Source organism: Cetorhinus maximus, chromosome 13 (genome assembly GCF_964194155.1).
Source record: "Cetorhinus maximus chromosome 13, sCetMax3.hap1.1, whole genome shotgun sequence".
Classification (NCBI taxonomy): Eukaryota; Metazoa; Chordata; class Chondrichthyes; order Lamniformes; family Cetorhinidae; genus Cetorhinus; species Cetorhinus maximus.
In genome coordinates this window covers 86,604,953-86,619,491 of record NC_135891.1, presented here as the reverse complement: position 1 = coordinate 86,619,491, position 14,539 = coordinate 86,604,953, and the positions used below count along the sequence as shown (strand labels likewise).

The 14,539-nt window shown below is 40.3% G+C and overlaps 1 protein-coding gene across 1 annotated transcript in view; it reads left to right on the top strand.

The window, feature by feature from the left end:
- Positions 1 to 14,539, top strand: part of sh3gl1b (SH3-domain GRB2-like 1b) — a 127,178-nt gene that overhangs the window by 79,800 nt on the left and 32,839 nt on the right. The window contains exons 4-5 of the mRNA XM_078555698.1: positions 5,840 to 5,983; positions 11,434 to 11,567. Of these exons, the coding sequence (XP_078411824.1) occupies positions 5,840 to 5,983; positions 11,434 to 11,567 (278 nt within the window). The remainder of the gene's footprint in view (positions 1 to 5,839; positions 5,984 to 11,433; positions 11,568 to 14,539) is intronic.

Sequence of the window (14,539 nt, the reverse complement as noted above, 5' to 3'; positions counted from 1 at the left end):
TCAGAGTGGTCATCTATGTGTGGAGCCTCATGAGATGGGGGAGATCTTAAACAGTTTTTTTGCATAATTTTTTACTCAGGAAACTGGCATAGTGTATAAGGAAGGAAGGGAAACAAGCAGTAGTGTCATGGAACATATAGAGATTAAAGAGGAGGAGGTGCTTGCTGCCTTACAGCAAATAAAGGTAGATAAATCCCCCTGGCCTGACATGATATTCCCTCGGACCTTGAGGGAGACTAGTGTAGAAATTGCAGGGGCCCTGGCAGAAATATTTAAAATGTCCTCAGCCACGGGTGAGGTGCCGGAGGATTGGAGGGTAGCTCATGTTGTTCCATTGTTTCAAAAAGGCTCCAAGAGTAAACCAGGTAATTACAGGCCAGTGAGCCTGACGTCAGTAGTAGGTAAATTATTGGAAGATGTTCTGAGAGATCGGATATATAATTATTTGGACAGCCAAGGGCTGATTAAGGATAGTCAGCATGGCTTTGTACGTGGTAGGTCGTGTTTAACGAACCTTGTAGAGTTTTTTGAGGAGGTTACCAAGAAAGTAGATGAAGGAAAGGCTATGGATGTTGTCTACATGGACTTTAGTAAGGCCTTTGACAAGGTCCCACATGGGAGGTTAATTCAGAAGGTTCAGACACTTGGTATCATGGAGAGGTTGTAAACTGGATTCGAAATTGGCTGTGTGGGAGAAGACAGAGAGTGGTAGTGGATGATTGCTTCTCAGACTGGAGGTCTGTGACTAGTGGTGTGCCTCAGGGATCTGTGCTGGGACCATTGTTGTTTGTTGGCTATATCAATGATTTGGATGATAATGTGGTGAATTGGATCAGCAAGTTTGCTGATGACACTAAGATTGGAGGCGTTGTGGACAGCGAGGAAGGCTTTCAAAGCTTGCAGAGGGATCTGGACCAACTGGAAAAATGGGCCAGAAAATGGCAGATGGAATTTAATGCGGAAAAGTGTGAGGTGTTGCATTTTGGAAGGTCAAACCAAGGTAGGACATACACATTAAATGGTAGGGCACTGAGGAGTGCGGAGGAACAAAGGGATCTGGGAGTTCGGATACATAATTCCCTGAAAGTGGCGTCACAGGTAGACAGGGTTGTAAAGAAAGCTTTTGGCATATTGGCCTTCATAAATCAAAGTATTGAGTATAGGAGTTGGGATGTTATGGTGAGGTTGTATAAGACATTGGTGAGGCCAACTTTGGAGTATTGTGTGCAGTTCTGGTTGCCTAACTACAGGAAGGATATCAGTAAGATTGAGAATGTGCAGAGAAGATTTACTCGGATGCTGCCGGGTCTTAAGGAGTTGAGTTACAGGGAAAGATTAAACAGGTTAGGACTTTATTCCTTGGAGCGTAGAAGAATGAGGGCAGATTTGATAGAAGTTTACAAAATTATGAGGGGTATAGACAGAGTAAATGCGAGTAGGCTCTTTCCACTTAGATTAGGAGAGATAAACACGAGAGGATATGGCTTTAGGGTGAAAGGGGAAAGGTTTAGGGGGAACATTAGGGGGAACTTCTTCACTCAGAGATGTGAGAGTGTGGAACGAGCTACCATCTGATGTGGTAAATGCGGGCTCACTCTTAAGTTTTAAGAATAAATTGGATAGATACATGGATGGGAGAGGTCTGGAGGGTTATGGACTAGGTGCAGATCAATGGGACTAGAGGAAAAATATTTCGGCACAGACTAGAAGGGCCGAATGGCCTGTTTTCAGTGCTGTAGTGTTCTATGGTTCTATATCAGTAGGCTGATTTACATGTAATGAACAATTTTTAGCTTGATATTCATATAAAGTTAACAAGGAACCAGTAACAGGCTGAAGCACACCCACAGAACTGTACCCTAATATGAGTTGACACCTTCAGAAGGAAGAAAATTGGGAAACTTAATTTTTTGTTTTGGAAATTAATAATTGCTGCAAAAATGTCAGCACTTTGGTTGCAAAACAGCCCCCAATTTATGTTTATACAGCTTGTAGATTTAAGGCCACAAAACATGAACAAAATCATCACTGCATTATGTGCAATCCTGCATCTAGTACAAATATTGCTCCCATGTATTGCACTCTGTGTTCTTTATCACATAGTCAATGATTGAACTCTGGAGTAGCTGGTTTCCTCCACATAGTCAGTGATTGAACTCTGGAGCGGCTGGTTTCCTCATTTTAAAAGGTAGCCAGATTGAGAATATTGCAAATAAAGTATGCCCTTATTCAGCATAAAAACTATTATAAAGTATTGCTCTTGTACCCTGAAGCCCTGCATTGTGATTTATAGTGCCATTTATTAAATATTGTCAGCAGATAAGAAACAGGTTTTTGTCCTCAAAGGGATAAGGAAACACACTGTACAGAATTTCCTTTCCAGCTTTTAAAATGCATTTCCTGATGGACCATCTGTAAAATTTTCAGCCCGTTCTTGAAGCTCGACATTGTACAGAATGCTAAAAAAACTTAAATGAGAGAACCTTTTAGATGTGACAAATTTTTAAACAAAATTTAACTCTGCAAAAAAAAACCTATTTGAGTGCATTGTGTCTCCAGGGGCTCTCAAATTCTGGGCCAACAATGTGCTGGTTTCCTGATTTCTTCTCTTACCATGTCTGTTGGCCATTCTCCCCATGTGGCTACTCTTTTCTCCCCTCTTACCTTGTCAAATAAATATCTTGGCTAAAGAAGTCGCACACGCTGCAAGAAACTGGATTTTTCTCCGAGAGCTTAATTAACACTTTTGCTGACCCCACTTAAAAACAAAGGTCAAAAAAAAAGTGTTAATGCAGTTATCACGCTGCAGACATTTACTGCATGACTTGTTTACGTTACAGGAAAGAACTTCCGATGATTCAAATCCTATGCTGTTATGTCGGAGGTGCTTTATTGCTTTCTTACGACCTCACCTGAAGATGCTGACTGCTGAAGTTTATGGTTTTCCTAGGGGCCAAAGACTTCCCAGTGCCTCGTCAATGTGACGTAAACATTGTTGTGACAGGCTGTTCAACTATGGGCTGCATACAGCCAAGTCCAACCCTGTTCCTGCCTAACACTGCCAAAGACCTACATCAACAGGAATTACTGGATAACAATCGAGGAGGAAACTCAAATACTGAAATTTGCTTAACTCAGCACACTCTAAGGATTCAACCTTGGGACTTTCTTTGTATGATGATACACTAGGTAGTGCTTTTACCCAATGAGCCATTAGAGGAAGTGGTGAATTTAGTTTAAAACGAAATAAACACAGAATTCCCAAAGGGATGCATATGCTGGTTGATGCTGATAGCCATTTCTGACTTCCTGTGTACCCTGGAGAGATAGCATTGTAAAGCCCGGGCTGAGTGCTGAATTTTCATATGGCCTTGGTGACTTCCCTCGCACCTATGCTATACTAAATACGCTGAATAGAATCCCATATATCAACGTTTCTTCCTTCCAACACTTGCTTCTAAACTTCAAAATCCGTACACAATATGTTTGATACTAATCTCTTAAAACTAAAAGCCCTCAGCTTAACACCTATCTAACACAATCAAAGGATTTTGACAATAAATGGATTTCATTGTGACTATATGCATAGGGGCATAAATTTAACATTGTTGTGCCTGTTTTATGGGCCTCAAACATGTGCAGCAACAACCCATTCAGTACAGAGGCCATGCCAAATCCACATGGGAATTCAGGCACTACCAAATTACTTGGAACCCTTTTTAGTCAATCCTCACAGCCATCTGAAATGACCACAAATCATTATTCATTTCAAACATGTATCCTAAATTTACTGGCCCATCGCAAGCTCCAACTGGCATCTCCAGGTCTTGGGCAGCCTAGCCAGTGGTTGTCACACTGCTCAAGCAATGTCTAAAAACTTGGAACCTTTCTTGTATTTTACGGAACTGGAGGAACCCTCCTATCTCCACAAAGCAACAGGAGGCTGCTAAGTAAGTTGATCTACCAATATGGGAAAGTGTAGTGTGCTCATTAGTTTTATGCCACGACAAATTGTACTAGTTAAGATAAATGAATTTTATCTTAACCATTACTCTGAAATATTCACCACTGTGCAAAAAAACAGCTTAACAATTTGAGTCTGGGCTCATCGCAACAAGGTTTTGCTCAATCCACCTTTAGGGAGACTGAGCATATATGTGAATGACAATATCCAGCTCAGATTAGAAGGGGCTCTTATTGTTATCCCCTGGGTTATGATGTTGTATGTTTAGAAATATTTAGAAAGACACTTATGAGAACAACTAACTCGGTTCTCTTAGATATTCTAAAATAGAAGACCCTAAACTTATAACGGATAACTTATAGCCAAGAGAAAAATCAGGCTCGGTTCCTGTTTTTAATTAGTAACCAGGCAAGAACATTCTTTAAAATAATATTCTGTGTTCCTGTTGGCTCATATATCAATTTTCAATATTGACACCAATACTTACTTAAATATCATATAGGGAAATTTGCACAAAACGGTTTGCTGTCCTATTATCGAATATATTTCTTGTTTGCTAAAGGAAATATCTGTAGGACTATGGTGAAAGAGCAGGAGAGTGGGACTAATTGAATGACACTTTCAAAGATTTGGCAAAGTCACAATGGGCTGATTGGCTCCTTCTGTGCTGCATTATTCTATGGTAATCTTGCTTTTCTTTTACATTGGAGCCTGTGTGCTGCTACTTCCAAAAGTGTGAGTCATGTGTAGCTCATAGCAAACACAAAGTAAACTTGCCATGTTTTCTAAATACAACTGCTGGAAAGACCAGCATGATGTCACTACCAAACACACCTTCCCCTGTCCTCTCCTTTCAGTATTCCGAAGGGGCCAGTCCTCTGTGGCACCCTGGTCCACTACTCAGTCACTCCCAACACCCCATTACTTTCCTACAGAAGCTTTCCATGCAAGCACAGGAAATGTAACACCTGTCCTTTCACCTCTTCATTTCTCACCATCTAAGGCCCCAAATGCTCCTTCCAAGTGAAGCAGCAATTTACTTGTGCTTCTTTCAATTTAGCATACTCTATTCACTGCTCACAATGTGGCCACCTCTACACTGGGGAGATCTAATGCAGACTGGGTGTCCGCTTTGCAGAACACCTCAGTTCAGTCCACAAGCATGACCCTGAGCTTCCTGTTGCTTGTCATTTCAATTCTCCAGCTCTCTACCACTCTGACCTTTCTGTCCTTGGCCTGCTACAGTGTTGCAATGAAGCTGAATGCAAGCTTGAGGGGCACCTCATCATTCGACTTGGCACTGTAGGGCTTTCTGGGCTCAACACTGTTCAACAATTTTAGGTCATAACCACTGTCTCCATCTTGTTTTTTTTGATGGTTTAGTCTTGTCTCATTTGTTTCTTTATCCCCTCAAGTTACAGTCAGATGGCTGCTATGCATCCATTCACACCTCATCTGGATGTATCTTTTGTTTCTTTACTATACCCCATACCACTCTCTTTGGTTTTTGTACCACAAAATCCTTTGTCATTTAATCTGTCCTGCTCTACATCCAAATCACGTACTTTCCCTTTTGTTGTTTCTGCCCCCTCCTCCCTTCCGCTAACTCAAAACCTATAATGTTTCTATCTTTATTCAGTCTGATACGAGGCCATTGACTCGAAACGTAAACTCTTGTTTCTTTTCACAGATGCTGCCTGACCTGCTGAGTATTTCCAGCATTTCTTGTTTTTATACAGTCCTTTCAATTTATTTTTGATGCTGCTTACATCATTATGTGAGCAGTAAATGTTTGTAAGTTATTGGACTTTTTACTAGTTGGAATCCTTTATGATCATTTGATTGCCAAAATTAACCCTTTGCACTTTTACACAGCATCCAGAGCTAAACTAACAATGCTGAACACCGTGTCAAAGATTCGGGGACAGGTAAAAAACCCAGGCTACCCTCAACCAGAAGGGCTTCTCGGAGAATCCATGATAAAATTTGGAAAGGATCTGGGTGAAGAATCAAATTTTGGTAAGTGAAGTATTTTGATTAGTGGTGATTTCATCAGTAAGAATCATGTTTGGAGGCCAGATATAGGTGGATGCCAGAGCTTTTGGGATCAGAACTGTCAACATTGTATTTTTGTTGCCATTGCTACATCACTTTATGGACATGAAAATTAATATTTCTATTAAGCTACGTGGGCAAATGATCTCATTGTATTGGATTAATGCATTAATGGGGGATAAATACTGTTCTCTGCAGCTGTGATCATGAACTCCGAAGGCTCTGTTTCCTGCATGGTGCCAGGGTTAAGGACTCCTCCTCGCATCTGGAGAGGAACTAGGTGGGGGAGCATCCAGTTGTCGTGGTCCACATAGGAACCAACAACGTAGGTAGAACCAGGAATGATGTTCTAAGAGAATTTGAGGAGTTAGGGACCAAATTAAAATACAGAACATCAAAGGTAATCATCTCTGGATTGTTAACTAAGCCACGCGCCAATTGGCATAGCGTCAAAAAGGCTGGAGAATTAAATGCGTGGCTCAGAGTGGTGTGGGAAGAAGGGGTTTTGATTCATGAAGCACTGGCATCAGGATTTAGGAAAGAGCAAGCTATTCTGTTGGGGTGGTCACCATGTGAACTCCGCTGGGACCAGTATCCTGACCAATTGTATAACCAAAGCTGTTGACAGGGATTTAAACTAATGAGGGCAGGGGAAGGATTCGGGTGAAGGGAGATTTAGAAATCCAAAAAGAAAGGTCGAGGCATCAGAACAGTACGGCGGTTTGGATAAAGACAAGCAAAGTGGGACAGGAAGGGAGTTTAACAAAATTGTACATTGGCAAATTAGGGCATTGCAGGGAATAGAGGTAATGAATTGAAATTAAAGATTCTTTATCTGAATCCACGAAGCATCTGCAAATAAGATAGATTAATTAGTGGCACAAATAGAGGTAAATGATTTAGATTTAATCACCATTACAGAGACATGGTTACGAGGTGATCAAAGATGTGAACTTAATATTCCAGGGCACACAATATTTCAGAAAGACAGACAGAATGCAAAGGAGGAGGGGTAGCCCTGATAGCAAAAGATGACATAAGAACGTTAGTGAGAAAGGGTCTGGCCTCAGAAGTAGAAACTTTATGGCTGGAAATTAGGCATAGCAAGAGTGGGAAAACATTGGCGGGAGTGTCTTATAGGCCCTCTAACAGTAATTATATGATTTGAAAGGGCATTAAGCAAGAAATTATTGGAACTTGTAACAAAGGAAATATAATAAATGAGGGGGACTTTAATCTTCATATAGACTGGGTCAGTCAAATTGGCAAGAATGGTCTAGAAGATGAGTTTGTAGAATGTTTTCGTGACAGTTTCTTGGAGGAAAAGTTGTGGAATCGACTAGGGATAAAGCTATCTTAGATCTAGTATTATGTAATGAAGCAAGTTTAATTAGTAATGTCATAGTCAAAGATCCACTGGGAAATGATGATAATACCATTAATTTCCATGATAAGTTTGAAAGTGATGCACTCCAATCACAAACAAAACCTTAAACTCATAGCCAATTACGTGGGTGAGAACTGGCTATAGTTAACTGGGTAAATAGACTAAAAGGTATGGAGTTAAATGAACAGTGGGAAACATTTAAGTAAACAATTCAAAATCTTCAACAAAAATACATTGTAAAACAAAAACTCAGCAAGAAAGAATCATCCTTAGCTCACTCAGGAGATTAGGTTAAAAGAAGAGGCTTACGATGTTGGAAGAAAAACAGTAGCAAGTCTGAAGATTGGTGTTGTTTTAGAAACCAGCAGAAGGCCACCAAGAAGTTGAGAAGAAGAGAAAAAAATAAAATGAGACTAGCCAGGAATATAAAAACAGATTGTAAGAGCTTTGAGAAGTATACAAAGAGGAAGAGAGTAGCTAAAGTAAATGTTGGCCACTTGGAAGCAGAGACAGGAGAAATTATCGTGAATTCGAAATGGCAGTGGTATTGAACAAAAGTTTTATATGTCTTCACAGTAGAAGACACGAGTTTCATACCAGAAATAGATGGTAACTTAAGGGATAAAAAGAGTGAGGAAATTAATATCAGCAGAGAACATATATTGGTGAAACTTAAGAGACTAATATCTGACAAATCACCTGGACCAGATGGCCTACACCCATGGGTTCTAAAGGAGATAGCTACAGAGATAGTGGATCTGTAGGCTTTGGTTTTCAAAAATTCCTTAGATTCAGGAATGGGCCCATTAGAGTGGAAGTTGGCAACTGTCGCACCACTTTTCAAGAAAGGAGGGAGAGAGAGAAAGCAGTGAACTACAGGCCAGTGAGCCTAATATCAGTTGTTGGGAAAATGTTGGAACCTGTTATTAAGGAAGAATTAACATTTAGAAAAGCATAGTACGATTAGAACAAACCAACATGGTTTTACTGAAAGGAAATCTGACAAATAACAAATTTATTAGTTATTTGACAGTGTAACTAGTATGGTAGATAATGGGGAACCAGTAGATGTAGTATACCTGTATTTCCAAAAGGCATTTGATAGAATGCCACAAGAAAGGTCAATAGGCAAGATAAGGGCTCATGGAGTTGAGGTAATATTTTAGCATGGATAAATGATTGATTAACAGATGAAAAGCAGAGAGTGACTATAAATGGGGCTTTTTCAAGTTGGCAGGTAGTGAATAGAGGAATGCTGCAATGATCAATGCTGGGCCCTCAGCTATTTACAAATTATATTAATGACTTGGATGAAGAGACAGAGGGCAATGTATCAAAGTTTGAGGATGATACTAAGCTAGGTAGAAAGGTAAGCTGTGGGGAGGACACAGAGAGGCTGCAAAGAGATATAGATGGGTTAAGTGAGTGGGCAACAAGATGGCAGATGGAGTATAATGTAGGGAAGTGTGAAGTTATTCACTTTGGTCATAAGAATGGAAAAGCAGAACATTTTTTCAAAGGTGTGAAATTTGTAAGGTTTGATGTTCAAAGAGACTTGGGTTTGTTTGTACAAGGAACACGAAGCCAGCATGCAGGTGTAGCAAGCCATTAGGAAGACAAATGGCATGTTGGAATACTGTGTAGTTTTGGACTCCACATTTAAGAGTGGACATAGTTGCATTGGAGGTGGTCCAGCCAAAGTTCACTAGATTGGTCCCTGGGATGAGGAGGTTGTCCTGTGATGAGACACTGAGTAAATTGGACTTATATTCTCTGGAATTTAGAAGAATGAGAGGCAATCTCATTGAAACCTACAAAATTCTGAAAGGGCTTGATGGGGTAGATGCTGAGATTATTTCCGCTGGTTGGGGTGTCTAAAGTATGAGGGTACAGTCTCAGGATAAGGGGACGATCATTTAGAACTGACATGGGGAGAAATTACATCACTCAAAGGGTTGTGAATCTTTGGAATTCTCTGCCTCAAAGGGTTGTGGATTCATTATTGAATATATTTAAGGCTGAGATCGACAGACTTTTGGTCTCAGGGAATTAAGGGATAGGGGAAACGATGAAGTCGAAAATCAGCTATAATCATATTGAATGGCGGAGCACGCTCGACAGGCCATATGGTTTACTCTTTTTTTATATTCGTTCATGCGATGTGGGCCTTGCTAGCCAATTACCCATCCCTACTTCAGAGGGAATTTACGAGTCAACCACATTGCTGTGGGTCTGGAGTCACATGTAGGCCTGACCAGGTAAGGACAGGAAAGGACATTAGTCAACCAGATCGGGTTTTACAACAGTTGACAATGGTTTCATGCATTAGACTTTTAATTCCAGATTTTTATTGAATTCAAATTCCACCATCTGCCATGGTGGGATTCGAACCCAGTTCCCCAGTGCGTTACCCTGGATTACTAGTCCAGCGACAATACCACTATGCCATCGCCTCCCCCCTCTTGCTGCACTGCAATGCCCAAGAATACATAGATTGGCAGAAAGTTTGCATTGCACCTCACAGAAATAATTATTTTTTCAGCTGGGGAAGAAAGAAGGTAAGGTGTTGGGTGGAAATGAGACTCTCCCGCAGGACTGGAGGATGATGGGAAGGAGAGTCACCTGAGGCTGCTCACAATTACCATGCTTGGTAACAATTTGCTCCTTGTCAGCTGTGGCTCAGTTCATAGCACCCTCGCCTTTGAATCAGAGGGTTGTGGGTTCATGTCCCACTCCCGGAAACCAAGAACTGTGATTGTACTCGAAAGAGTTGCAATCTGTGACTGTTGATAACTCGAAAGAGTTTCCCATCTTTTGTCCTAAGGGACATGAACCTTTGAAGAAAAGGAGCAAAGGGGGAAAAATGACTTAAATGTGGAGACAATTTATTGAAGAACTGGCATGGCAATGCAGCTCATTAGAATCCTAGCTTGTTATGTCTCAGAATTGTTTATCAAAGCAAAGTTCCGGCAATTTTCTCTGAATATTCTTAGGCAACTCTGGCGTTCCTTGCTTGGATATGCTGTGAAGGCTAGATGCTTCCCCGCAAGTAAATAATCTGAGTAACACTGATATATCTCCTAGAGATTAGTTTCAGATTAGTGTTGAATGAAGCTTAGTGGCAATTTGCCGGTAATCCTCTTGGCTGGATGTGTGGGAGACTAAATGAAAGGGTAAGAAGAGAAAAGTGCATTAAAAGTAACCATCACACTTTTAAAAAAAAAATCATTTCAATTTAATATAAATTGGTACTTTTCATAATATTCATCAGAAAAAAAGGAATAAGTATTTCGTATGGAAGCTTGCAAAAGGAATGGTGGTACTTGGAGTAATTTTTGTTCAGTAATTTAAGTTTTTTTTCTAAAATGGATCTTTGGATTTATTTTTGTCTTAGAAGTTGTGGTCTACTTTGAGCTGAGATGTTCCTTTAGTGGCATCTCTCTACATTCCAGATAATGCACTTTCAGTTTTATACATTTTTTTTCATCCTTGTACATTTACAATGCTGAAATTGCAGAGCTGATTGTCATTAACTATAATGTACACTGTCCTGGTGGCTTAATTACTGAAAGCACTATCCCTCATGAAACTGAGACACGTAGACCAGAAATACCTCAAGCTAGATTCCTGTGTTGTGCCAAGTTAGCTTCAGCTGGTAGCCTTAGGAGTTCTAAATTTACAATACCCCTCCACAAGGGACAGGGAAATTCAGCCAGGGCACTCAATCCTCCTTGTAGCTCGCGACCCTGTTGTAAAGTGTGTTTGTGTGAAAGTCGAACGAGGGCAGGATTGAGCTTGATTGTAATGCCTCTCATAGTTGAACTCATTGTTCAAGGTCTTGCCTGACGGATACATACACTGAAATATCGGAGGGCAAGTAGTGTCCCAGCATGAGTCATCCCCAGCAGGGGAAGAAGGGCAGCATTTTGGTACAGGGTTGGAACTCATTTTGTCATACACTCAAGTAGTAATCCATTCAATTTTATGTACTTTAGTTGATTTTTGCATTTAAATTTTCTGATTTAAGGAGGTGCTCTCATTGATGTTGGCGAATCGATGAAACGGATGGCTGAGGTTAAAGACTCCCTGGATATTGAAGTCAAACAGAACTTTATTGACCCATTACAAAGTCTATGTGATAAAGATTTCAAAGAAATTCAGGTAAAAGATCATCTATAGGTAAACACATTGCCGTTCTGTCATCCCTGCTCTCCCCTCTCAACTCCCATCCCAGAAGAAGCACTAGTGAAATCTATTTTGGAATGATTATTTTGTCTGTTGGGTCAGTGGTTTGAGAGCACAGTTGAACTTCACTGCCACTTTTGACCTTGTATCCTGGTCTCATTAAAAGATCATCTTCATGTCTGTTATGGTGTTGTGCTATTAATGCAGTTGTTCTTATAAGCAAATTTTGCCATCTGTGAGGCAGAATCCACTCCTTTTTGATGTTGTCTGCAGAAATATACATAGTGGAGACGAACCATACTTCCAAATTCTCTTTAAAATGGTTGATATCGCATAGGTCAGAGTATTTTAGACACACAAATAACGAGAAACAGGACAAATAACATGCTACATTACAATACATGTATAACTCCAGCCATGAAAATGCCCTAATACAAAACAAAATGCAGGGCAGGCAGCATTTGTGGGGAGAGAATGAGTTACGTTTCAGGTCGATGATCATTCTTCAGAACTGGGGAAAGTTAGACATGTAATAGGTTTGTAATAAGCAAGTGAAAGGAGGGGGAGCGGGAAAGAAACAAAAGGAACACCTGTGATACGTTGGAAGACCAGAAGGATTAAATGACAAAAGAGTTGGTTGTGCTGGACCAAAGGTAATAGGACAAGTTTAAAAAAAAACTAAAAATGGGTTTGGAGGAGATGCGAATGGTAGACTGATGAGCAGCTGCCATCCAAAAGCAAGGGAAAGTGAGACTAAAGCCAAAAAGTGCAAAGAAAAAGGAGCCAAAATGTGGGCAGAGATTAGGGTCTGAAATTGTTGAATTCAGTGTTGAGTTCAGAAGGCTGTAGAGTGCCTAATTGAAAGATAAGGTGCTGTCCTTGAGCTTGCATTGAGCTCAGGGCCATGTTCGTGGACTGAACAGAGGTGTTCTGCAAAGCTATCACCCTATTTGCATTTGGTCTTCCCAGTGTGAGGCAGACCGCATTGTAATCAGTGAATACAGTATACTAAATTCAAGGATGTACATGTAAATTGCTGTTTCATCTGGAGGCATTGTTCAGGGCCTTGGCTGGCGAGGAGCGAGGTGGTAAAAGAGTCAGTATCGCATCACCAATGCTTGCGGGAAGGTGTCAGGTGAAGGGGAGGAATGTTGGGGTGACTGAAAAGTAAACCAGAGTGTCAGGGAGGGAGCGATCCCACCAGAATGCTGAAAGGGAAGCGGAAGATGTGTTTGATTGTGGTGTGGCACTGGAGATGACAGAAACGATGGCGAATGATCCATGGAATCCAGAGTCGGGGGTGGGGGGGTGGTTGGTGGGGGAGGTGGAAGGTTTGGACGAAGGGAACCCTGTCGTGATTCTGGGCGGGAGAGTAAAGAGCCCTATCAATCACAGTGGGGAGGAATCTTTGATTGAAGAAAAAGGAAGAAAAATCGAAAGTGTTGGTTGGAAGGTTGCAACATCAGAGAAACTGAGAGAGCAGAATGGAGTCCTTCCAGGAAAGCAGGGTGTGAGGAAGTGTGATCAAGTTAGCTGTGGGAGTCAGTGGGCTTATAGTGCATATTTGTATTTGAGAATCCCTAACTGGCTTAATTACCCATACTAAGCACAGCTTCTGATTTAGTTTGTTCATGTCTATCTATTTCACAAATGTGGTTCTTGATATTGAAAATTCCATGTCTTCACTTGAATACAAAGCTCTTATAGGAAAGTAATTCACAATATTCAGCTTTTGGAAAAAGTCTTTTGCAGTCTCAACATTAATAAATGCCAAAACCAACACTTCTAGGTAGCTCCAAGATAGTTTGTTTCTTTTAATTAATCAAATAATGTCTCATGCAACTTCTTCATCAATGTATACACAATTATATTTCAATAGCACAGATTTTGTGCAATTATTCGAAAGCTCAATTTAAAATTTACAAAGGCTATCCTATCTAATACCAGTGACTTGGAAGCTATGTTTGTAGCCAAGTTCCTACACATTTGAAATGCATTTGCCCTTACTAAGTGAGAACCATGCTTGGGAAAGGAATATAACTTGATCAATACAAGAAGAAAATTATACATTTCTTTTATAGAAATGAAATCATAGCCAAATTAACAACTAAATATAATATTGCGGCAAGGTGGTTCCTGCTGGTGGTTTTGGACCTCAATTGCAAACATAGCTGTGCAATTGGGCCTTCCTACAGTTTCGATCTCAAAATAAAAGTTCAGCAGGGCTAGAGAGGGGAAAAATGTAATCATGTCTGAAATTGTTCCCAATCAGTTTTCAAGGGATATTAATATTTGGTATTGTGTAAAATTATCCAAACTGAATTTGTGCAAATGCAGAAGTCAGTTAGCAAATCACTGGGAAATCTGAGCAGGTTTTGGACATGAGTATTCATCAATCCTCCAAACCAGAATGAACTCTGGCGCAATTTATCTCGAGCTTGATCGATGAAACGTGAGTAAATAGGAAAGTAATTTACAGGTCAATTTGATATAGTTGATATAATTAAATGAACCAGTTCAAACCAAGACAAGGAAAACACTGCTATTTACATCAGTGAGATCATCAGTATAAACCAGATGAGACAGCATTCAAAATTAGTCAGCAAACATAGAGACTCTGTCATGTAGTCATTAAACCCAAATTCAGTGAACCCGCGTTAAGAACTAAGGGACAAACTCAATAATAATAAATCTTAATAAAAACTGCCTCTCGATATCCAAAGAATGTTTGTTCCTTTTTGCAGTTGGTGCTTAAAATGTGTTTTGCATAAGGTAGGTTAATAAGTAACTCTAGGATGGGATAACGTCATCATTTTGTTGAGGGAATTGCACTGGATAAAGAAATGCAAATGAGAAAATACATGACATCTGTTGTTTCCTGCCATTTACTCTCTTCAGTTGTTAAACATAGCCTACCTGTTATGATCCCAGCGATCCAGGATCAGCAG